Source organism: Nicotiana attenuata, chromosome 6 (genome assembly GCF_001879085.1).
Source record: "Nicotiana attenuata strain UT chromosome 6, NIATTr2, whole genome shotgun sequence".
Classification (NCBI taxonomy): domain Eukaryota; kingdom Viridiplantae; phylum Streptophyta; class Magnoliopsida; order Solanales; family Solanaceae; genus Nicotiana; species Nicotiana attenuata.
The window spans coordinates 15,589,164-15,616,365 of NC_031994.1; the positions used below are offsets into that span (position 1 = coordinate 15,589,164).

The 27,202-nt window shown below is 37.5% G+C and overlaps 1 protein-coding gene across 1 annotated transcript; it reads right to left on the bottom strand.

Annotated features, from left to right (window-relative positions):
• On the bottom strand, positions 15,955-17,211 carry LOC109227653 (protein PHR1-LIKE 1-like). The gene is made up of 3 exons (XM_019392853.1): positions 17,058-17,211; positions 16,881-16,957; positions 15,955-16,155 (listed from the first exon to the last, which is right to left on the bottom strand). Exons 1-3 carry the CDS (start codon positions 17,209-17,211, stop codon positions 15,955-15,957), a joined length of 432 nt encoding a protein of 143 aa, XP_019248398.1.

The window sequence follows — 27,202 nt, forward strand, 5'->3', positions numbered from 1 at the left end:
CAGCACATTTTAAAACTTAACCCTCACCTTTTGAATTAAAACTTGTTAAAGATACGTTTAAATTAAACAAAATATTAATCTAAAAGATGACTGAAAAATGTTAGTATTTGAGGAAATCAAAACTTTCCTAAAATAATTCAAACCAAGTAGGACATATTTAAAAACACTTCATCAACACTAATTAATACTAAAAACATTTTTACCCTCATACTCTGCGCAATGCCTATTTTACCCTTGATATTTTGCAATTTCTTCCTCTATATTTTTCTGTTATACTAGCTTTACGATACGCGCGTTGCGCGTGTATCTATATTAATGAGTACGTAATTTTTTAAAAATTACGTAAATATTATCATGTCCGACATAAGTTCTTAGATGCTTTATTGTGATTTATGAGGACGTATGTGGTCTTATAAAAGTTATTGCTGTTTTGGTGGCCTAATATAGAAAACAAAATATGAAAGAGAATAAAAAGGTTGGTCTCATAGCTTCCCAAAATTTAATATTGTAAAGTCTGAAAAATGACTATAGTTGAATTAATATCTTATAATTAAAAATTTAATATAAAAAAATGTAGTGAGGCATCGTCATTTTTTGGACTAAATACTAGAAAAAAATGACAACTTATTATTTACAATTCATATTTTTCTTATTATTTCATCCTTAAATTTCTTATAAAAATATATGCGATTTATTAGTATAATTCCGATATATTTCAGTATCTTATTTATGCCTCACTTATTTGATTGGATTTGTGCTTTAACATGTAAAAGCTCAACAAAAATTTTAAAGTACACTATAGCTATTATTAATATAATTATAATTATATTATTTTCAAACATAGTCTTGTCATTTGTAAACTTAGTTGTATATAATATTTTAACTCGTCCTAATATATTTATAGGTTTGATTTACGATGTATAGGAGACTTCAATAGTTATGAACTTGAAATTACAAAGTCTAAAAATAATTACTGTTGAGTTAATATTTACGATAAATAGTTTAATATAAAAAAATATAGTGAAGCTGTCATTAGTAGGACTAAATGCCAAAAAATAAAAACATTAAAAATGACAACTTATTTATAATATACCTTATTTTCTACTATTTCATCCTTAAATTTCTTATAAAGAAATACGTGCAATTTATTACTATTAATTTCCTTATATAAATTTCTTTATCTTATTTATGCTTCAATTATCTAATTGGATTTGTGCTTTAACATGTATAAATTTAACAAAAAATTTAAAATATCTTATAGTTTATTATTACTATAATATAATTATAATTATTTTAAAAATTATATTCCTATGTTTTTGTAAGCTTATTTATATATATATTTTTTAATTAGGTTTATAGGTTTTGATTTACGATGTATAGGAAAATTCAATTGTACTTTATTTAAAATTAATTCTATTCTTTTTTTTGTGATAAATTTTAATGCATGTGTATTGTACCCTTTAATTATTTTAAGTTATTTGTTGTAAAGTGGATAGTGATAAACTTTGAAGCATTCACACTACAAGAGTAACATCTTACATTTAAGGGGAAAGAAAAAAGAATAAGGAGTTCTAATTGCACAAGACTTTATTTGCTTTCTACTTATTCTCTTTCAATTAACTTTCTTTTATTTTACTAAAATAGTAACATTTTAAAGAATTAACCGGCAATAATTCTATACAAAGACAACACTCCTAAACCTTTTAGGAGTTCAAAGTACACGCTAGTTTCTACTTTGATTTTGCTAGTATTTTTCTTTTTACAAATATGGTATTATGTAGTTTAAATAAGGAAAAAGATAATATAGAACATTTTGGTGATTTTGAAGTGAAAATAGTTAAATGACAATTTTGTCTAGTGTCTAAATTTAAAGTGTAAAAAAGGCGAATGACATTTCGCTAAGGACCTTCGTGCTTTTAATATAGTACTAGTCTTAGGGTACGCGCTTTGCGCGTGTACCTTATCTAAATACATAATTTTTTTTAAAAATTATATAGATATTATCTTAAAAATTATGTTTGAGTTAAAAAGAAAAGTTAAAGAAGAAGTACAAGTTTTTAAAATCATAAATGTAGATTTTATTTAGCTAACTCAATAAGGGAAGAGAATTCCAATAAAAGTCCTCAACTCATCCTAGTCAATCTATTAAATTTAAATTTTTTTTAATTTTTTTTATTCCAGTATAAATAAATAATGCTTTAGGAAATAGATTCTCAATCGTGCAAATAAAGTTTTCTTTTATATAGTTTTGATTGGTAATAGAGTTACTTTATCGAGAAAATTATTATTATTCTAAAAAGTTTATTTTACACTTTTATTTCATTATTTAACATTATTAACTTATAGTTGCTTGATTACCTAAATTATAATTCACTTGAAAAAATTTCATGATATAAAAAATTAAAATATAAAGATTGATACTTGTTAACATTTTGAGCTTAAAATAGGCATCTAAAATTATTTTGAGACAGGAGGGGAAGTTGAAAAGGGAAGTTTGATTGATAAATAAAAAAGTTGGAGGGAAAAAATAATTTACCGAATGAAAAGATCACTAATGTTGAACCATTATTATATCTTAAATAAGATATATAGTAAAATGCAAAATTGGCCGGTCGATTGAAACTAATTGCATTTGCTAGCCAAAAAGTATATAAAATATGTCTATTTTATATGTGTATAATAGACACGTATATTAAAAAAAAATATTTTATTGACTATTATTTTTAAGAACGGCTAAAAAAAAAAATATACGCATTAAGATTTGATTGTATGGCATTGTTGCATCTTAAATGATAATATGAGACAAATATCTAAATTAGCATTAGAGAAAATTGCATTGAACAGTATTAGATGAAATCCTACAGCTGACACATAACTCATATAGGAAGGGTAATTTTTTCATAATTATACACTTTTGGCTAAGTTTTGTTGTTCGGAATGTCACACCCACGTTAAATTGTCTAGCAGGGTATTGTTTCAAATTTGATATTATCGCAAATAACTCAAATTTGATGAACAATATTATCATGCACAACAGTAATGTTAAACTATAAATACAATAATAATAAAATTTAAAATAAAAATACTAAACAAATTAAGGGACAATCTTATAGGAGTAGTATTTGGAGAAAAGCATAAGATGAAAATTATAAAAGGAGAACGAAGGTTCCCGGTGGTGGAAGAAAATCTTTTTGTAATTCGAAAGTGAATAACAAGGATTATTTATAGTTGTAGTTCATACGATTCTAGTAAGGAAAGGCCTTACATAATCAAAATTACTCAATTTTAAAATTTTATATTTTAGGAATTTGTACATAGTTCAAATAAGAAAAAATTTCAATACCAAATTTTAGCTGATTTTAAGGATATAAATATTAGAAAAATAATCAACTGACTATTTTGTCTAATGTGAACTCTACTTTAAAAGGGTAAAAAAGACGAACGACATTTCGCTAAGGGTCTTCGTGCTTTTAATATAGTATAGGTATAGATAGATATAATATTTTATTTTCTTTACCTATAACTTAAGTATGTCATATGTGACATAACTTATTAAATCTAATTAAAGTTCATTTAAAATATCTTTCATTAATAGGTTAGTCCTTTTATGAAGTTGTTCTAACAAATTACTCCAATTCAGAATTCAGTTAGGCGCTGACTCTGTATACGGGTGAAACGAGGTAACCTATACCACCATTTCCCCGAGGGTCAAACGAAGAAAGGATATGATTATACGGGATTGGAATCGAAGCTAAGAACTTCTTGTACCAAGGCCCGAACTAAATGCTCGCCATCGGACTTGATAAAATGATGCACCCCAGACCCGGGAGCGATTCTAATACTTCGGAAAGTGCATGAACGGTTGCACACGGCTAACGGAGGGCCGTGATATTCGCGTCCGACCAGATATCACGGTGCAGATCTCGTCCGATGTCGGTAAGGGATCCGTAGTTAATGAGAAAGGAAGATTTTTACCCTTTTTAGACTTGTACTAGAAGTGAAACTCTCGTACTATATAAAGGGGAATCTTTTATCTCAATGAGACACATTTTAACACGCATACCAAGGAAATACAAAGTTATTTCTCTACTTTCTAGTTACTGCAAAGTCTTTACTTTACTTTTGTTCTCTGTTCTTGATTGGCTTCGAACCCAAGACCGAACCGATGGCATAAACCATTGCCCAATCCAAGTTCAAGCTAGGCCATTACGCACGATTGGTTTGATTATTCATTGTGTCTTTAACTCATCTATCTAACATTCTTGGTCATTTGTGTTGAACCAATCCACGTATCTTTAAAAACACGTATAAATTCAATTGTTATCCATTTTAAGGGTAAACAGTTTGGTGCCCACCGTGGGGATACGGATAATAGTGGTGGTTTGATACAAATTTCTATAACACACTCAATTTTACGCTTGTTCTTTAAGGTTTCAATTTCAGGTCAGCTTAAAAACGCCAAATTCTCAGTCTGCTCACTTGAACGTTGAGGTTGTGTCTGGCTATCATGGCGAAAACAACAACCTGGTGCCTAGCAATGAGGTACCCCCTGCTGACCCCAACGGAGTCCCAGCTGCCGATCTAATCGACACCAATTCACAGGTTGCTATTGACGCCCACCTGCAATTGAACTCGAAAATAACATTCGTGGAGGCCTTCGACAACAGTTCGAGAAACGCCCGGTGGCGAAGGTGATGGGATAAGCCTACGACTAATCTTCAAAATGTTGCAGGCTCAACAAGCGGCGATAGCACAACTACAGAATCAGGGCTACCCTCCCGGTAGGGTCGAGCCCGAACGGTCCCGGGAGAATACCCGAAGAAACGAGCAAACCACCGAGAGGTCGGATGAAGCTGAGCCCGGGACCAACCCTAAGATAATGAAAATGCTTGAAGCATTGACGAAGCAGGTGGAATCAGGTGAGAAGAAAATTGAGGCCAACGACCAAAAGGTGGAGACATATAACTCCAGGGTCGATCAAATCTCGGGAGCACCCCCGATATAAAAGGACTGAATTCTAAGAAATTTATCCAAAAGCCTTTCCCTTCGAGCGCTGCACCAAAGCCGATCCCGACGAGGTTTCGTATGCCCGATATTCCAAAGTACAACTTAACCACGGATCCAAATGAGCATGTGACCTCCTATACATGTGCCATCAAAGGGAACAACTTGGAAGATGACGAAATTGAGTCGGTGTTGCTAAAGAAGTTCGGGGAAACTCTATCAAAAGGAGCAATGATATGATATCACAACTTACCCCCAAATTCTATTGATTCGTATGCTATGCTTGTAGATGCTTTTGTGAAAGCTCATGCCGGGGCCATCAAGGTCGAGACCAGAAAATCAGGCCTTTTTAAGGTTAAGCAAAGGGACAATGATATGCTCAGGGAGTTCATATCAAGATTTCAATTGGAACAGATGGATCTACCTTCGGTTGTGGATGATTGGGCCATTCAGGCATTCACTCAAGGATTTAACCCTCGAAGTTCCTTGGCTTCGCAGGAGCTAAAACAAAATTTAGTAGAATGCCCGGCGGTAACTTGGGAAGACATCCACAATAGGTACAAGTCGAAAATCAGAGTCGAGGAATACCAACTCGGAGCCCCCTCTGGGTCCGTTTATCCTGTTAGAACCGAAGACATGTCTAAGAGAGTCGTCGATCATGAACCATGATCGATCCGAGACCGGTATCAACCATATAATGGAGATCGAAGGGGAAATGGGTCCGGGCGTCACCCTATGAGGAACAAAAAGATAAGCGATCGAGGGCCCAATATTCGAGGTCTGATGAGCAAAAATAGTTTCGATAGGCCGCTCGGGGCCAGTTGTCGGAATATAACTTCAGCGTCGATGCTGCTAGTATTGTATCAGCCATCGGGCACATCAAGGATACCAAGTGGCCTCGACCATTGCAGTTTGACCCTACCCAGAGAGATCCTAACTTGATGTATAAATATCATGGCACTCATGGACACACAATCGAGGATTGCCGGCAATTGAGAGAAGAAGTTTCCTGGTTGTTTAATAACGGGCACCTACGAGAATTTCTGAGTGATCGAGCCAACAACCACCTTAGAAATAGGGACGCCAAAAAACATAACGAACAAGAGGAACCTCAACACATCATCAACATATATCATTGAAGGGGTCGATATCCCTCAAGGGTCGATGATAAAACGCACTAAAGTATCTATCACAAGGGAGAAACGCACCCGAGATTATATTTTGGAGGGAACCATTTTGTTCAGCGACAGGACGCTGAAGGCATCATACGACCTCATAATGATGCACTCGTAATATCCGTACTTATCAATAAATCTCGAGTTAAACATGTGTTGATTGATCTAGGTAGCTCGGCCAACATCATCAGATCGAGGGTCGTAGAGCAATTGGGTTACGGGATCAAATAGTGCCAGTAGTCCGGGTGCTGAACGGATTTAATATGGCATGCGAAACCACCAAAGGGGTGATAACCTTACCAGTGAACACTACCGGGACCATCCAGGAAACAAAGTTCAATGCGATGGAAGGGGACATGAGATATAACGCTCTATTCGAAAGACCATGGGTTCACAACATGAGGGCGGTACCTTCAGCCTTAAATCCTGCATTGAAGTTCCCTACACCGGGAGGAATGAAGACGGTATACGGAGAACAGTTGGCTGAAAAGGAGATGTTTGGAGTCGATGAAGTACTCCCGGTGCCTGCCGTCTTGACATTAAGGAACACGGAGCCGACCAGAAAGGCCTAAGTTAAATAGCAACCACCGATGTTCGTCCTGCCCGGACCGGAGGAATGAGGAGTCTACGAGGAGTCTATGAGGATGATGATTATGGAATTCCGAGGTCATTCGTAGCTCCTGATGATACCGACACCACCAAATTGACAGTTGAAGAGCTGGACCAAGTCATATTGATCGAACACCTGCCGGATCAAAATGTATACATTGGCACGGGGTTAACACCTGAGCTCAGGAATAAACTCATTTATTTTCTTAAAGCTTACATAGCTTGTTTCGCTTGGTCCCATATTGACAGGACATGGATCCCGCCGGAGGTAACCACTCATAAGCTTAGTTTGGATCCGAAGTTCCACCCGGTTAAACAGAAGAGAAGACCTCAATCCGAGGTCAAGCATGTATCATCGAGGACGAGGTATCTAATCTCCTTAAAATAGGGTCTATTCGGAAGTTAAGTACCCGGACTGGTTAGCTAACGTAGTGGTAGTACCTAAAAAAAGAAATAAGCTAAAAATGTGTGTAGATTATAAAGATCTGAACAAGGCATGCCCCAAGGATTCTTTTACTTTTCCTAAAATCGATCGAATGATCGACACGACGGCCGGGAACGAGATACTCAGCTTTCTTGATGCCTATTCCGGGTACAACCAAATTCGGCTTGACCCGGGCGACCAAGAAAAGACTTCTTTTATCACTAAATTCGGCACCTATTGTTATAATGTAATGCCATTCAAATTAAAGAAAACTGGTGCCACCTATCAACGCCTATTAAACCGGATGTTCTAAGAACAGATAGGAAAATCAATAGTAGTTTATATTGATGACATGTTAGTCAAGTTCATGCGAGCAGAGGACCATTCCCTCCCCCCTTTGAGCTCGTCCATTCGTTGGGGAAACATTTGCAGGAAACCTTCGACATATTGAAGAAATACAATATGAAGCTGAACCTAAAGAAGTGTGCATTCAGGGTCGGATCGGGAAAATTCTTCGGGTTCATAGTATCCGATCAGGGGATCGATATAAATCCAGACAAAATCAAAGTCATAGAAGATATCACCGTAGTGGACAATGTCAAGGCTGTTCAGAGGCTGACCGGGCGAATAGCCGCCCTAGGCCGGTTCATATCGAATTACTCAGACAAAAGCCATCGGTTCTTCTCACTGTTGAAGAAGAAGAATAATTTTTCCTGGACCCCGGAATACCAACAAGCTTTGGAAGAACTCAAACGGCACCTATCAAGTCCGCCCCTACTGCACACTCCAAAGTCGGACGATGTGCCTTTACTTGGCGATTTTCGAGGTGACGGTAAGTGGAGTCGTAGGTCAGGAAGAGGAAGGTATGCAATTTTCTATTTACTATATTAGTATAACTCTAGGCGAGGCTGAAACAAGGTATCCTCACTTGAAAAAGTTGGCACTCGGTTTGCTAAGCGCCTCCGTAAAGTTAAAATCGTACTTTCGGTGCCACCCCTTATGTTTGTAACCTCTCACCCACTGAGGAACATCATGCACAAACCTGAGCTCTTAGGCAGGTTGGCCAAATGGACCTTCGAAATCAACGGGTACGATATCTAGTATTGACCCCGAACTGCCATAAAATCTCAAATTTTGGCAGACTTCATGGCCGACTTTGTGCCGGCCTTATACCCGAAGTCGAAAGGGAATTATTGCTAACCTCGGGACCACATCGGGAATTTAGACCCTTTTCACAGATGGTTCCTCGAGCGCAAAGGGGTTCGGGCTCGACATCGTGTTAAAACCCCCTTAGGGAATGTAGTTAGGCAATCTATTAGAACTGTGAAATTGACTAACAATGAGGTAGAGTATGAGGCCATAATTGTAGGTTGGCTAAAGGCCTTGGGGCCGAGGTGATCGAGGCTAAGTGTGACTCCGTCCTCGTGGTGAATCAAGTTAATGGGACGTTCAAAGTGAAGGAGGAACGAATGCGAAAATACTTAGACAAGTCACAGGTAACATTGCATCAATTCGGGGAATGGACCCTACAGCACGTGCCTTGAGATTAAATAGCAAGTCCGATGCTCTGGCTAACTTTGGTTCGTCGGTCGATGTCGACAAATTCAGTTCGAGAAAGGTAGTACAACTCATGAAGTCAGTAATAGAAGAAGGCCACGTCCAAGTAAATTCGACGAGTTTAACTTGGGATTGGAAGAACAAATACATAGACTACTTGAAAACCGGAAAATTGCCTTTGGATCCCAAAAAATCGAGGGCCCTGCAGACAAAGGCTGCCATATCTAGCTTGGTCGAAGGGAAATTGTTCAGAAGAACATTCGACGGCCCGTTAGCCAGATGCTTGGGGCCGGGAGATATCGAGTATGCCTTGAGAGAAGTTCACGAAGGCACTTGCGGGAACTATTTGGGGGCGGAATCTTTGGTTCGAAAATTAATCAGGGTTGGATATTACAGAACCGAAATGGAGAAAGGTGCGAAGGACTTCGTACGAAAATGCGACAATTGTCAGAGACACACATCGATGATCGATCAACCGGGAGGGCGACTCCACTCAGTCTTGTCCCCGTGGCCATTTATGAAATGGGGAATAGACATCGTCGGTCCCCTGCCGTGGGCTCCCGGTTCAATTCATACTATCTATGACCGATTATTTTTCTAAATGGGTCGAAGCTCAAGAGTTTGAGAAAGTCCGGGAAAAAGAAGTCATTGACTTCATCTAGGACCACATAATATGCCGATTCGGCATACCGTCCAAAATTGTTTGCGAAAATGGGAAGCAATTCATCGGCAATGGGGTAAATAAGTTCTTCGAAGATCACAAGATTAAGAAAATACTATCAACACCTTACCACCCTAGTGGGAACAGACAAGAAGAATCTACGAATAAGACCATACTTCAAAACCTGAAAAAGAGGTTGATCGATGCCAAAGGGAAATGGAAGGAAATCCTGCCCGAAGTCCTGTGGGCATACCGTACGACCTTGAAGTCTAGTATCGGGGCTACCCCATTTTCACTGGTCTACGGGGCCTAAGCCTTAATACCAATCGAAGTTGGAACACCGAGCCTCAAGTTCCAATATGCAAAAGAAAGGTCAAATGGCATGCCATGATCACGAACCTAGAACTATTGGATGAAAGGCGGGTGGCCGCCCTAGTCCGGTTGGCCGCCCTGAAACAACGAGTAGAAAGATACTACAACCGAAGAGCCTACCTCCGACACTTTAAGATCGAGGACTTGGTGTTGAGAAAAGTAACACTACACACCCGGAACCCAAACAAAGGGAAGTTGGGACCGAATTGGGAAGGACCATGTCGAGTCGTCGGAATTACCGGCAAAGGCTCGTACAAACACGAAGCAGGAAACGGTGTGCCACCACCGAACAATTAGAACGTGACACACTTAAAGCGGTACTACTGCTAAGGTGCGAACTCAATTACTCTTAATGATGTTATGAATCGGACTAACATTTGTAGGTAAATGACCAAGGATGGATATGGATGTTAGGTCTGAAAGCTCGCGGTATACTCTTTTTCTCTTGAACCGTTTTTGTCCTAAAATGGGTTTTTCGGCATGTTTTTAATGAGGCAACAATAAAATATGGTAACTTAGATTCGAAGGCCGGTCTCAAACCAGAGTCAAAGGGCGTTCACTTCGCATCAATTGTATCCGAGCCCTCTCAAGCTCGTCATTACCCTCAGATTAAGGTTTTTAGCAAGGAAAAAAGAAAACCTTGTATGTTAGAAGCTAAGGCTCGGTGCTTAAGATTCATTGTAAGGGCCAAACGGTCGTATGAACCGTGCCAACATAATCCACTTTAACCATGATATAAGCTTTTACGCGCTTTCGATCATGTACTTTACACACTGAAATAAAAGAAAGTTCTGCCTTGCTATTAAGCATTTTCTTGATTCTTCAATTTCGGATACTAAAAGCCTACGGGCTGCCCCTACTCGGGGACTATCGAGCCCGTGAGCTACCCATACTTGGGGACTGCCACCAGAAGAAAGTTCGGACAACTCGGGCTTGCGAATCATGGAGGCACCAAACCTATTAGGCGGTGTCCAAATACAAAAGACTAGGACCACCCTAAAAACGGCTCGAAGACGCCCGAAGCTTGTAATCAGAAAGTAAGGCCTTTATAAAAACTCGAAACCTGCAAAAAGGTTACCCTCGGTAAAAGTATCATCTAAAATCACTTAAGCCTCTTGAAAGCTTCCAGTCACACCGAGGTCTCAAAACTTCGAGCAAACAAAGTTGTATCGAAGTCGGGCTCTATTAGGAGCCCCGAAAAATGAATGCCCTATAACTATATTTGATTCTATGCTAAGGCATCAAAAACACTACATAGATAGAAATTATCAAAATATGCTGGAACAGTAAAGACACAATATTGCCAAAAAGGGAAAATTTCACATATATTTCGAAATATATTTACAAAGGCCCAATAGAAACGGCCTCAAAACAAACAGAAAGAAAAATATGCATAAGCAAAAGCAAAAAAGGTACTGAGGTATCTACGCCTGGTCTTCGTCGGGGCCCGACTTGTCGCCAGAACTGTCGAAGCTCTCAGATCCTTTGACGCCCTCAGGCTCGTAAAGCTTCTTTGCCTTGGCTTCGAGCTTCTTTGCTTCCTCGGTCTCGGCCGATAATTCGAAGCCTCAGGCATGGATCTCTTCGAGGGTCTCCCTTCGGGATAACCGCTTCATGTATTCAGCCTTTGTCTTTAGGCAGATCGCGGTTGCCTCCACATCGGCCTTGCACTGGGCCACCATTTCTTCGGCATCAGTGGAGGTTATGTCCAACTTGGACTTTAGATCCTCATATTCTCTACCGAGGGCATCCCGCTCTGCGACACCCGAGCTCAGTTGTGCTCGAAGACTGTCATTCAGCTAGACTCCCCCCTTTGACTTGAGCATTGAATTGTCTTTTGCCACCCGGAGTTGGTTCTCAATCGAAGCCAGCTCCGCCTTCGCAACTTCCTTCTACGGGGCCAGTCGTTCCATCCTGCGCTTCCACACTTCGACCTGGGCCTTGACCTCGTCCATCTCGACCCGCAGCTAGTCGATCAGATCCATCTTCTGTTAAACCTGTGAAGTTGTGTTGTTAGTCATCGCGACTAACTGTTTGTTCTTATCTTCAAAGATCTTTACCTTTTCAACCAGGTCAGCGTGTTCCTATTTCAGGGTCAAGGCTTCCTTCCGAGTTTTTTTCCAGCTCGGCCTGCAGAATCAGGAGGTCCTTAAGGGCCTCGTCCTGTTGCTCATTCAGAAGCATGTACATGTCTGTTTTTCGGACCTGCTCCTTGATCTCGAACTCGAGCTGGCTAGTTTCCAAACGGTACCGTAGGAAACTCTCGTGGTAAAGCAGTGAAGCCTATAAATCAATGTAATTAAGTAAGAGACATCAAAGGAAAAATTAAATGATTCGTAAGGGGAGTTTGAAAGTGTTAGAGCCTTACCTGGTTCAACGTCTGTTGTGCCTTGTTGAATAGACTTGACGTGCCCACCTCATTCATCTTTGTCTGGTCCTGCTCGGTCACCAGGCATCGGAGGTAGTCGGCTATGCCTACCGGAGTGGACAGGACCCTGGCATCATGTGGGATTGTGAGAACAACCGTCCTCTAGTGCTCGGGGTCCACACTCGACGCAGGGAATTGCTTCACCAATCTTGGGCTCGTACTCGGCCCGTCAGCTCCCGAAGGCACGTCCTTCTTTGGTATCTCCAGGTGGCCCAGCCTAGAGAAATCTTCCGGTGTAGACATATCCATGCCATCAAAGGAGTGGAGATGATCCTCTGCACCTGAGCTCCTTCACTTGATTTTTCTTTGTCCGCTTGGGCTTTTCGAGCATTGACTCGGTATAGAAGGGTGTCTCGATGATGTCTATCACACCAATTGCCTCCTTTGGAATAGGAACGGTTTCTCTGGAGGTCACAGACCCCATCTCCACTTCGTCCTCTCGGGTCAGAAGGGGATCCATCTGGTGGCCCCATTTCTCGGTCGCCACCTGCTCCCCGGCAGGGGTCGATCCATGAGCGACAAATATGTCGTCTTCTTCAGGCTCATCCCTGAGCCGGTAAAGCATATCAGAGTCGGGTACCGGGGACTCAGTATTCTTCTTGGGCTTGCGAGCCCGGGTGGCCGCCCTCTTTTTTATCTTCACCTCGGGATCCTAGGAACCTGAGGACTTCCTTTTCCTCTTTTCCTCCTCCGCAGCAGCCTGGGGTTGTCCCAAAATTGAGGGTTCGATGGGTAAGGACGTGTCCTCGCCACCATCCAGCGGCCTAAGTTCGGTGGTCTTAGGCAAACCTACGAGGGAAAAGAGAAGGTCAACACCATGTATGCTTGGGGCATAGTAATAACTATTCAGGGTAAAGCCTTACCATGAGAACAGGCCTCCTATTTTCCCTTCGAAAGTTTGCGCCACGTGCGCTCGTAGTATGACATCTGCTGGCAGATCCCTTCGATCCACTCCTTGAGCTGAAGGACAGCATTAGGAACCCGAGCAACAACTACATGACCATAAATAATGGCGATGAGAGAAAAAATGAAGGAAAATTGACACTTAAGCAAATACTAGACTTACGAGATGCGTTCCACTTCACGGGGAATGGCAGGAACTCGGGAGGGATCAAGTCTTCATTTTTCACCCGAACAAAATGCCCCTGCCAGCCTCGGACTCGATCCTCGTTGATGCTCGAAAAAGGGGCCTCACTGGCTCGGCGAACGAGCTTGATTATTGTCCCTCGGAAAATTCAGGGACGGTACTGACAGAGTAAGTGGTCAAGGGTGAACCAAGGAGATTCGGTGTTATTCACAAAATAATGTAACATGATCATGATCCTCCAGAGGGACGGGTGGATTTGCCCGAGGTACACTTCGTACCTCCTGCAAAAGGCCAGGATTACCAGGTCAACCGGGCCCAACATAAAGAGATAAGTGTAAACGCTTAAATACCACTCCACATGGGTAGTAATATCGTATTCAGGTCCGGGGACAACCACGTCCTTGCCTTCCCGTCTACAGTCCTCTCGGACTATAGGAAGGGTATCTTCAGTAACAGAGCATATATATCTTTATGCTCCTCCGCCTCGGTCTTGTTTGATGGAGGTCTTCTCGACCTTGAAGTCATCCCCGATGGAACAACCCCCAGGTATGAAGCTTTTCATACGAGGCTCGGGGAGCACCTCGGGAGCATTTACCTCGATATCTGCGGCCGGGTGAGAAGATGAAGGGGCCGCTTACTGTGGTACTGATTTTGAGGTTTTGGCCATTGTGAATGTGGAAATGTATGAAGGTTTGAAGAAGTCGTATAAAGATTTGAAGGTTAGAAGAGAAGATATGAATTTCTGGGTTAAAAATCCAAGAAAATATATGAAAGTTTGGAGGTTGAAGATGAAGATGTGAAGGTTCAAGAAGCGAAGCATGAAAATTTGAGAAAGCTGAAAGCCTTCGTAGAGTTCGAAGATAAGAGCTATGATCAGAAAGTGAAAGAAGTGAAGGGGGGGCAAACTTTTAATAGGGGGAAATAAGCAATGTTTCTCATTCGAAGGAGACCGGCCGATGAACGACACGTGTCCGAAGTTAGAACAACGCGACTGATGGGACGTTTCAGCTTATCTGTCATCTCGGTTGTAACATGCGAAGGAAGGAACCAAGGTTCATCTATCCTTTCCCATCGTTTCGGCAAACCTACTCTCTAGGAAACGAGGGGACTATCTGTATACGGGTGAAACCGGGGGTAACACATATATACCCTGATTTCCCGGAGGGTCAAACGAAGCAAGGATATGATTATACGAGATCGGAATCGAAGTTAAGAACTTCTTGTACTAAGGCTTGAACAATATGCTTGCCATCGGACCCGATAAAACGACGCACCCCGGACCCGAGAGGGGTTCAGAAACTTAGGGAAGTGCATAACCGGTTGCATACGGCTAACGGAGGGCCGTGATATCCGCTTCCGATCGGATATCAAGGCGCAGATCTCGCTCGATATCGATAACGGATCCGTGATTAACGAGAAAGGAAGATTTGTACCTTTTATAGACTTGTACTAGGGGTAAAACTCTCCTACTATATAAAGGGAAATCTTTTATGTCAATGAGACACATTGTAACATGCATACCAAGGAAATACAAAGTTATTTCTCTGCTTTCTAGCTATTGCAAAGTCTTTACTTTACTTTTATTCTTTGTTCTTGATTGGCTTCGAACCCAAGACCCGACCGAGGGCAGAAATCATTGCCCAGTCCAAGTTCAAGCTAGGCTATTACGTGACGACTGGTTTGATTGTTCATTGTGTCTTTAACTCATCTATCCAACATTCTTGGTCATTTGTGTTGAATCATTCCACATATCTTTAAAATCGCGTATAAATTCAATTGTTATCCATTTTAAGGGTAAACATTCTCAATTTGTACGTGATCTTCTTTGTATCGTTCCAAGTTAAATTATTTTTTATAATTAAAACAATTAAACAAATTTAAATTTGCAAGTGTTTTGGCTATTAGATAATCATTTTAATAATTTGTAAGGTATAATAAATAGAGTATTGGAAATTATTGTCGCCCAAAATAAAATGCGCGAAACTAAACTATGCCACCTAGGAGTCGTTTGATAGGATGTATAAGGATAGTACTAGTAATGTTGGGATTAGTAATGCTGAGATTAATTATGCTAGGATTAGTTATGCTGATATTATTTCTTATCCACTGTTTGGTTTGGTGTATTAAAAATAATATGCATTGCATTGGGGTGTATACATGCTTATCCATGTATTAAAAACCTTAGTATTACTAAAACCATAGTTTGCTATGTATTAGTAATTATACATAGGATAATACCAAATAGGGTGTATAACTAATACATGTATTACTTATACATACATTAAAAAAACACAACCAAACAAGGAATTAAGTAATACAAAGCTAATACATGTATTATTTTTCTCCGGCCCCTTAGAGCACAATATTTTAAGAAAATGTACATCCCATATATGCTTCTTCAAATATCTGAATAATACATTCTACTAGTTTTTATTACTAAGCACAGAAACGTCTGCAAGATTTACCGTAAACAACGATTTTTGTAGTGTGTTTCACTACTTCGTGAATATTGCAGAGAGGATTATTATCGTTAGATATATTACATTAAATCATTTCTTTCACTTTTCTTGAAATTAATTTATTTTACAAAAAGTTTTTACTTTTGTAATTTGCGAGGTAACCTACAATTTTTAAACTTTAGGCATTCTTAGATCCACTTGATTTTGGTTCTCTGTTTCTAGAATCTTGATCTGGAGCTGCTGCTGGAAAATTCAAGTCCAAATGTTCTTTTCCTTCTTTCATTTGAAGCTCAATCCTTGCTGCTGCATCAGCTTGCATTTCCTGTCTTGCAATTTCTTCAGCTTCTACATTCTCCTTTTGTTCTGCCTCTTTTGTCACCTGTTATTATAGGCCCCAATTGTGTCAAAAAGGTAATTAAGAATAAAAAATGACACTGATGTTGTAAATATATATATCTTTATGTTGTTAGTGCAACAGATTGTACAGACCGTAGGTGACATATATATTTCTTGCATATCAATCTCCGCGTTTAGTGCTTCGCGGATCTGCATTTCTCTCCATAGTTTGTTAAATAACATTTTAGAATTGCCATTAATTAATTCAAGACAATAAACAGAGATTTAATAAACTCATGCTGTCCACTTACCCTTTATCATGCAGCATATCTACCGCAGCTTCATTCTTTTCACTTCTCTTAACTGCTCAAAATTCCAAGAGAAACAAGGAGGACAGAACCTCTAAAAATTAATTGTACCTTTTTATATATATGTACCTAAAGAATTCAGTAATGTCCATATATAGTTATACTATAAGTTATGAAAAACTTGCCTTTACTAGTTTTAGGGGTGTTGATGATGTCTTTACGCCGTCTGTACTTCTGAAAACAGCATGAACTCAAATATTAGTTAAGTGTTAAATTACTTCATCATAACAAAAAATGCAAGAGTACTTGAAACTTGAATAAACTTGCCGTTGAAGACATTATTAAGTAAATAAAAATGTGCTCTCGCTAACAGCTTAAACTTTTAGATGAGATGATCACACACTTCAATAATATGGTATCAGAGCGCAGGCAGAAACCCTGAGTTCGAGTCTCAAAGTACCTGGAGATGGCTTTTGATATGGCCTGAAGTGATATCTTCATTATCCATGAGTTTCATTATATTCTTCGGAGTTGCTTCTGCTCATTCAAAAATTTTAAAACATGTATGTTTATTCCTATTGTAATATACATACCAAATATATCATATTCATCGCGTAATATATAAAGTAAGACAGACCAAATGGACCTCCTAATTCATTCACTGCTTCAACAAAGTGATCATGGACCTCCATTGTCCACCTAAACCTTGGTTTTCTGTTCAGATCATGGCTTGGGACGACGGCTTTTTCAGATGTTTCTTCACCCTTTTGCTCCTTGCTACTTCCCTCCATATTCTCCCGATTGTGCGTAGTTGCAATCAGAGGCGGATATATACTGATTCTACGAGTTCAACTGAAACCATTGCTTATGACTTGATTGATCCTATATACATGTACAAAAAAAATATTAATAAGTATCTAGAGACATTCTGAACCCATTAAAATTTGAGTACTCACCTTTAGTTGCAATGCGGATAATTATATTATATAAACAAAATCAACTAAAACCAGAAATTGTTAAAGAAAAATAAGAGACGTTTGAGCAATACAAACTGCATACTAGCCTTAATGCACCTCGTTATACGGAGTGCTGCTCCATAGAAATATCCTAGCTCACCAACCTCATCATCTCTTTGCTCTAGTTTTTCTATCCAAGCACTCTTCTTATAATAGCAATTCTGGAATCAGATGACTCCCCATTTGTGGTCCTGCCGCTCTGTAAGTAGCTGTTCTGCTAACAACAACAATATACCCAGTATAATTTCACTTATAGTGGGGTCTGAGGAGGATAGAATGTGTACGTAGACCTTATCTTTACCTTGCGAAGATACAGGCAATTTCCAATAGAACCTCGGCTCAGAAAATGTAAGTAGTTGTTCAGCTGCTAATACTAATTGTGTTTAACTTCTATCTAGTAAATTTTACAATGTTAGGTCACCTTAAAGATAATTACACTAAAGTCCAAGAAAAGAGATTAGTAGCCTGAGAAACAAGACAATTATTACCAACTGCAACAAGTTAAAATACACTAATAGTGTAATTAGTCAAATTCATACTTCTTTTGTTCCCGCCTAGTGTACGGCAACTGCATTAGGGCCAAGCTAATCCGAATTCATAGTGCGTAGACCTACTAAGGGGGGAAGCGCTCTCTACCGAAACTTTTTTTCATTCCAAGAATTCGAACCCGAGACCTCTCTTAAGAGTGAAGGGATCCTATACGACTCACCAAAACCTAATTGGATGGTAAGTCAAATCATACTAATTAAGTTTTTGAGTTGAGAAAATTACTATAAGCAGTGTAGTGTAGTGTAGTTACTATATTTGGCACTAAAGTATCCAAAATTTCTATTTTATCTTTGCTACAAAAAGATGACGGGACTGCAAGTGCATGCAACCTGCAATTGAAAGAGATAGATATTCCCCCATTATTTTTGCTAGGTAACACAAAACAAAAGAATTATAGTACTGGTATCTATGGATCTAATCAATGTTATGTTATCATTTGCGATATTTTTTTCGACGATCAGGGATGTCAAATTCAGCCTATTAGAATATAACACATCCAACCCGCCTAAGTTTGAGTGGATTTGGTTGTGCATATATATATATATATATATATATTCCCTGCAACTGTTTAAACTAAAAACAACCGGTTGAATATATAAAATATGTATAATTCATACATAATATGTATATATTCGGTATATAATCTATTTATATACCGGTTACGAAAAGTAGGGTAAATAGAATCAACTATATGTAGGCGATCTTTACACAAATAGCTAGTTATATTTACCTTTACTTTTCGTAATGGTATATATAGATTATACAGATTATATATATAATAAAAAAATTGTCCGAGTTAGGTTATAACATATATTATTTAGTTCAAATTGACCCGCACTTCTTGATTCAAGTATACAGGTAATATATTAAAGACAAAACTCCCCATACCATCACCATGCATTGAAACTCCTTTTCTTTTCAGTTTTTATTAATTTCTTCCTTTTGATGTTATTTTGACCAATAGAGCATACTTCATATCTGTAAGAACACAAATTACATTATCACGATATTATCTTTATTTGGATTCATATATTTTTGCAAACAAATTGCATTAATCTTAAGACAATTTAACTGCAGATCATATATAATCTATTGCTTTCTCTTATTAAATAAATACTCCTATAATAAGCATCTTTTCTTAGCTCTGACTCCTATATTCTTTTTGGTTCACTAAGCTGTGTAGCCTTCTAAAGCTTTCCAGTGGCAAAAAAGCTCCAAGATAACTACATCACTTTCCTATTAAGAATATTTCTTTTGGGTGCCTTTACATAAAATAGGTGATCTTTTATCTTTGGGTTTAAGATATATACACGCCAGATCTATAAGATAATCCTTTAAAGTCAATCCGGAGATCAATAGAGATCGAATGAATTGCTAACTTCCCCCTCGGAATAAGTGTGATAAACGTAAAATTTCCCGATTTGAGTTGATAGTGTAATAAATCTTTTTTAGGATACCATATTATAATTACTTTTAAAAATTAGAGTTCCTCATGATCATGAACATGTAATTTATTATCGTACACAAAACGAATACTCTTTATTCTTGCATATTCATTATCGTCTTGGCCTTGTCATTCTCTGAAACTAGTGACGGAGCCACTCTTTGCCGAGGAGTGTTGATTGACACCCCTTTGCCAGAATTTTATACTCTCGTTGTCTTTTTTGTATGTCTATTTCTTATGTATATGTTTTGACTCTCGTCGGTTGATAATCCTGACTCTGCCACTAATAAGATCGAAAGTGCTTGCTTTTGTAGGTCTCTTTTAGGCATATTCGTTGTTTTCAACGCAAGATCTTTTCTTTTTCTCCTTTATAGCTAATTTCAGTGCTTCCTAAAATAGGCACTTCCTCTATATATGTACAAACTTTATTTCAGCAGCTTATTTTCCTATGTCATCAATCAAGCCATCCAATATGGTTGTGTGTCCAAATCTGACCGTCTAATTTTGAAGTGAATATCTTGACAAGAATGTACTGCTACTTATTTATTGGTTCTTTATCTTTTTCCCCTTAGAATCTGATGCAGTCACAAAAACTAACCAACTACGTGACATATACTTTTGTGCTTAGGATGAGATGAGATTCTTTCAAAATATCTCAAACAAAATATCTGCTCTCTTTAATCCAGATATCTTCTACTATACTACGTATTACTCACATATAATATTAGTGTTAGTTAATTATAAATGTTCAGTTTAGAAAAGAAAGGCAGCTAATTTCTAAGAATTTCTAAACTGGCAAGATATTTGTCTACTTTTAAACATATTCACTGTTCTTTTTCTAAAAGCGACTTACTAATTAAGTAGTAGCAGACAAGGATTATATCCAAGTCCTCTCTATTTTGTCATGTGCATGTTTGGATGTGCCACATCTGTCCATTTATCCAAAATTTCTAAAGGGACAGAGATTTAATTAACTAAGTCTTTCGGTTCGATCTGGTATTTGAGCAGGTTAATCCATACATAGAACTTCGCTAAGATAACAAGATTTTGATAACAATATTAACTTACCCCCACCTAGTGTTTACACCAACCAAATGAATAGATGACACATGTGGATACATACGCTTTTATCACAAAACTATTTGAATTAACACGCAATTGACTCACCTAAACTTATAAACAAACCATAGTAAATTAGTATAGTATAGTATAAATACCAAATGCAAATAAGCTTTTACCCTTTTGAAACTGGAAAGACAAGTTATCGCTGCTGACTAAGTTAAAGAAAAGCAAGTTTAAACTCACTCTAATTAATAGCATCAGATTCTCCATGGTTCTCTAATTTAGCAGGGGTTTTCGATAGTGTTTGGGCTCTAATAGTGTTTAAAATGAGATTAAAGCAAGAATATATGAATTAAGTAAAGACAAGATATAATGAACAAATTAATTAGAAAGCAATAAAATGCTTTATTCAACAGTGCGTTCCCGAGCTTCGAGTATTACAGTGGTGCGGCCCTGCTACAATTAATTGGCTTATCGGAACTGGACTCCGTATTGGAAAATTGGTGGATCTGACGTAAGTCAGATTGTGGCCACTGCAATATTAATAAGTAATACGAATATGATGTTTTGTTGAAGCAAAGTTCAGAAATAGCCGTTTTAAGATTCCTATTTAAAGAATAGTCCAAATTTACAAAGCTTTTTAAGTTTAGCCGTCTCATAATCAATTTCAGACATGCGGATCTACAAACTTTAGACCTAAGGTTTGAAGTTTAATGAAGTCTGAATTAAATTCAGACATGAGTTTGAAGTAAGGGTGTTTATTGGACGGGTTAGACGACATGAAAAAAAATAATCCGTCCGATTAGTGGAGCGAGCTGGTAAGTGGGCTGGGGTTCCGGGCTGGTAGTAGGCTGGGATACTACGGGTTTTGTTGGGCCCGTCTGGGTTCGGGCTTATCGGGTCCGGACCGGGCCGGGTTTATTATTATTATTATTATTATTATTATTATTATTATTTAGTGTATTACGTTTCCTTATTAATGTAATTGATATTTCAGTATTTGCAAACTTTTAAATAATAAAATAAGTATTTTATGACATAAAATTAAACTTTTAAACTTTAAAGCTTAAAGTTTTAAATTTGAATTTGAAAATTGAAATTAAGTGGCTACATAAAATTATTTAATAAGATCAATATGTAAGGATCAAACTTCAATGGCTTCCATTTTATATTTTCATTGCATAATACTACTTCAAATTAACTTGTCTAATAAACTAACACATTAAGCTTAAATAAGTCTAACAAATTCAAAATAACACAAATTGTCTTAAATCAAATAAATACGAATTCTTGGAGGACGCTCAATGTAACCCTTGATATGCCTACTTTGCGAACTTCTTTATTTTCTTCTACCACCTCAAAGTGTTCACAAACATGTGAGCGCACTCTAGAAACACTAGGCATGATTTAACTTGAACCTAACAAAAATGGTAACCACACTTCAGTTGATAATTGTAATTTTGTAGTGGCTACCGTAAATAATTAATAAAATGTGAAATATTAATTAATTGAGAACTTGAGAGCAATAAATAATTCAATAATCAAGAGGGAATTGAGAGAGAATAAGAGTAGAAGAAGAGAGCAAGTTGTGAGGAAAAAATGAAGAAGATGGTCTTTTTTTTTTTTAATTTTTATAAATTTTATTATAGTTTTTAAAAGGCTAAAAATACAATTTATCGATTATTAAGGAGTGGAGGGGCTATTTTAGTAAGAGGATAGGCCGAAATGGCTAAAAGTGCAAAAATGTCCGTCGCCCAATGGTCATTTTTTATTTTGACAGACCGTTGGCAGCTGTCAAACTTTTAAAAAAAATTACAACTTAAATCGGGCTGGACCGGTCTGGAACACGGTTAAAACCCTTGAAAGGGTTACCGGGCTAGCCGAGTTCCGGTGCACCGGTAGCCAAAAAAGGCCTGACCCGTCCGGCACAACCCCTCTACCGTAGCCAACTCGTCGCATCCCTTACCGGACCAGGATGACCCGGGCTAAACCGGGTCGAAACGGATTGTTAGTGGGCCGGCCTAGCCCGATTAACACCTTTATTTTGAAGTTAGAATCTGGCAAAACCCAACTTCAAATTTGAAGGTCTGAATTTAAACTTTAGTTTCTAAAATTTTAGACTTTCGGGAGTAAAGTTAGTCTATGGTACAACCTAATTTCAAATCTGAATGTCTGAACAATGAAGTGGTAGCATCAGTATCAAAAAGTTCAGCCAGAATTTGTCAAAACTAATTAAACTTTATATAATTTTTAAAACTGATTATATTCTAATTAAGGATATCAGAAACAATTACCTGGTCATTTTTAAGTTTTATTGCAAGGGTCAATTGTTATTACATGTAAGCCAATCTCATACCAAACGATTCGGTATACACAGAACGGAAAAGGGCCAAAATTCGCCCTAAACTACTGAAAATAGAGCAATTATGCCCTCCGTTTGCTATTGGGCACAAAAATACTTCGTTAGTCAAGTGAAGCATATATATATCTCTCTGCTAACAAACTCCACATCAGCTATAAAATCACTTTAAAAAGATTTTTTTTTTGCTGAGTTGGAGCTCCACATCAGATTTGGCTGTATTTTTTCATCAACGAAAATTAATGAAATCTAAATTACTCATGTCTTCTCCCATTTTCAACAATCAACGGATAAAAAAGCCTTAATCAACAAATCCTATCACAGAACCAATTATGCTCCTCATTATTCCTGCGGCCTTTATCATTTTATTCATTATTTTTTACAAAAAGTAGAATTAACCTGGCAGAAGGGTTTGTGATAGAGCTTCAAAGGACTCAAATGAATTTAGAGAAGAAATTCTTTCGACTTAAGTCAAAATAAGCTTATTTGGACTGCCACGTGGCCAATAGATAGCAATTTCAGGCAATTTAATTAGCTTCTCACATGCTTGAACGGAACTGCATTCACCGTTGATGCTTGATACAAATAAAATGATAAACGCCGCAGGAACAATGAGGAGCATAATTGATTCTTTGATAGAATTTGTTGATTTAGGCATTTTTATCTGTTGATTGTTGAAAATGGAAGAAGACATGGGTAATTAAGATTTCACTAATTTTCTTTGATGAAAAAAAAAACAGCCAAATCTGATGTGGAGCTCCAACTCAGCAAAAAAAAATCTTTTTAAAGTGATTTTATAGTTGATGTGTAGTCTGTTAGTGGAAAGGGGTATATATGCTCCACTTGACTAACGGTAAGGGTATTTTTGTGCCCAATAGCAAACAGAGGGCATTATTGCTCTATTTCCAATAGTTGAGGAGCAATTTTTGCCCTTTGCCGTATATAGAACCATGCACTAACCTAAATAACAAAAGGCACCTAATAAGTTCTTAAGAATATGTGACCATATATTTTCATACTTTGACCATCTAATGTGAAAGCTTCTTGTCTTTTGAGTGCCAATTCAGAAAGTCTATATGGACTTAATTGGAGCAACCTAGTTCTATTTTTAGATTCTAATTACACAATAACATAATCTTTTTTTTTTTAAAATCAAATTTGAACCAAAAGTGGCTTTGATGTGAAATTGGTATTGCTCTAGGTTACTGGTGACCTATAGAAAAAAATATTCAAATTAGATTTTGGTTTAAATCTGTAGGGTCACACTACTAGAATTTCGGAAAAAAGCGACCAGCAAAAGCGACCAACGTTGGTCGCTTATTGGCCAAAAAATGACCAAAAAGCGACCAACCACGCCTGGTCGATATTAAGCTGGTCCCTTTACCTTAGGGATCAAAGTTGGTCGCTAAATAGCGACCAACGTTTATACTTAGTGCATCGTAACTATATATATTACATATATATAAGCCATATTCGATATAATAATACCTAATACGCTTATACTTAGCGCATAGTACAGCGTAACTATATATATTACATATATATAAGCCATATTCGATATAATATTACCTAATACGCTTATACTTAGTGCATAGCATGTTAGAGTATATTTTAGTCTATTCATCCCTTGTGTTACAAAAGTGTTAACGACTTACATTTATATTATTTAGATAGTAAATACAAAAGTGATTTTTAATTTTGACTATTGTTGACCTGAAAAGAGACCACCTTTGGTCGCTAATTATACTTAAATTTAAATTAGCGACCAAAGCTGGTCGCTAAATTTAAATCAGATTTATTTATATTTTATATAATATTTAAAATAATAATATAATTGTTAAACGGATCCCATATTAGCGACCAAAGTTGGTCTCTATTTTATAAGCGACCAACTTTGGTCGCTAACTTTGAATTATATTTATTTATATTTTATAATTTTTTTTAAATAATAATATAACTATTAAAATTTAATAAGTGGGTCCTACAATAGCGACCAACGTTGGTCGCTAATCTCAGTATTTCTTTGACCAAGCAAGTCTGACCAGTCCGGTCAACATTTTGACGAAATTATTAACCAAATAGCGACCAACTTTGGTCGCTAATGTATTTAAAATAATTATTTTATTATTTTCTCCAATTTAGAGACCAACGTTGGTCGATTTTCTTGACAGACCAACTTTGGTCGCTTTTTTCCGGAATTCTAGTAGTGTCAAGGTGTAAAACATACTCCCCACATTTCTATTTTACTTTTCTTTTCCCCGTATATAGTTACTTCCTTGAGTCTCCTCGTTCATTGTTACTTTCCACCTAATCCTCCCTTTTCTATTTTTGAAATCCCAAAATATGTACTAAATGTTGCATATCTAAGATCATCTCAAATCCTAAAACCCCTCATGTTTGTCTAAACAAGGATCAAAAGTGAATCAGATTGAGTTTAGATTAATTAAACTATTTCTAAATTTGAATTGGAAAATTGACTTTGTATCCAATCCCACCTGAATCCAAAAGTTATCCAACTTACCTTTAAAATTGGGTAATATACCGAGTTTCGTGGCCAAATCCAAAACACTTGTACAGTATTGTATCGCAAAACATGGTTTACTAGGTTAATTTGTTTAAGTGAGTATATTTGTCCTACCTTTTTTTTATGTACACGGACTAAAAGTATGCAATGATTAGAAGCGGATTCAAGATTTGAAGTTTATGTGTTCCTGCAGCAGTCTCAAGTTAATAACTAGGTTCACAGTCAAACATTTATGGATGTTCAACGAAATTTTTTAAACATATACAAGGTTTGAAAAAAACTATTGGGTTCTTGGGAACCCGCATAGTAGCCTCTAGATTTGCCGAAATGATTTATCCCATCAGATGCTAATCCAAGTCTAACACTACGAGGATCTCTGGCAAAGCCCAGGTTAGATGCATCAAAATGTTTTCATGCATCTGAGTCGGCTGGATGTCTAAGAATTCCATCTTTCAAACGTTGATCATGATGCCATGTGTCTAAAGCTATCTCTGATGACGTAAACAACCTTTGCAATCTTGGTTTCAAAGGAAAGTAACGTAAAACTTTTCAAGGAATTTGCTCCCACTCTTTTCTGTATTAGCCCCATAAGCTTTTTGACCTTCTCTTGATTTCCACCTAGACTCGCCACAAACCAAGCAAGATTCAGCTTTTGCATTATGTTTCCAAAATAACATACAATCATTTTTGCAAGCATGTATTTTTTCATATCGAAGACCTAAATTCGAATCACTTTTCTTGCTCCATAGAAAATGTTTCACCAGAAGGAAGTGATCGTTTAATTAACTTCATTATGCAGTCAGTTTCTTTATCACTCAATCCATAAAGGCACTTAATTTGAAAAAGCTCCAAAATCAATGACAACTTGGAGAATTTCTAGCAACCAGGATATAGTTGTTGTGCAGCATCCTCCAGTAATTTGAAAAAGCTGGTTCAGAAGGATCAACCCCACCAGTAAAATTCGTGATATTAGGGCCAGTAGCATCATTAATCATTTTAAATATATCATCACCTTGCCCTTTTCTTACTTCCTCTTTGTGTTTTTCACTACTTCGTGAATATTGGAGAGAGGATTATTATCGTTAGATATAGTACATTAAATAATTGCTTTAATGTACTGTATACGGTCAAAACTGGTCTCTTCTATTGGATGACAGATCGAGAGTGAACATAAAGGATTGAAGATTGACCCTGAGTTCCATCGAACCAAGGTACGGGGTTAGAACATACGTCTTCGAGATCATCGAGTCCGTGACTCCGGAATCGAACCCGATTCCGAATGAGCTCGAGGAAACAAATTCAAACCAAATAACGGAAGGCCAAAATACCCGTAACCGATCGAATTTTACGGTGGGAATCTCGGCACGTATCAATGAGAGACCGGCTGATTAGCAATCATGGGATTTTCTACCTTTTATAAAATTATACTTAAAGTAGGACGCCTTTACTATATAAATGGGGTCTAATAGTTTGTAAATGATATTGTAACACACATCCCAAAGCATTATAATATCATTTTCTTTCTGCAACCTACTGTTCTTCTATCATTTTGAATCGTATCCAGTTCGAGCGGGACTTACTTTTCAAGGCTATAGCTGTTCAAGTCATACGGTTTGAATTTAATTTATTATTATTTGCTTTATTTATAACTCAATTTATCGCTTTGTGTCAAATTAATCCACGTATCCTTAAAACCAATTATAAATTCAATTGTTATCCGATTTTGAGGGTAAACAGTTTGGCGCCCACCGTGGGGCTAAGGATAATAGTGGTTATTTGACACAAATTTTCATAACACACATTATTTCACACTTGTTCTTTGAAGTGT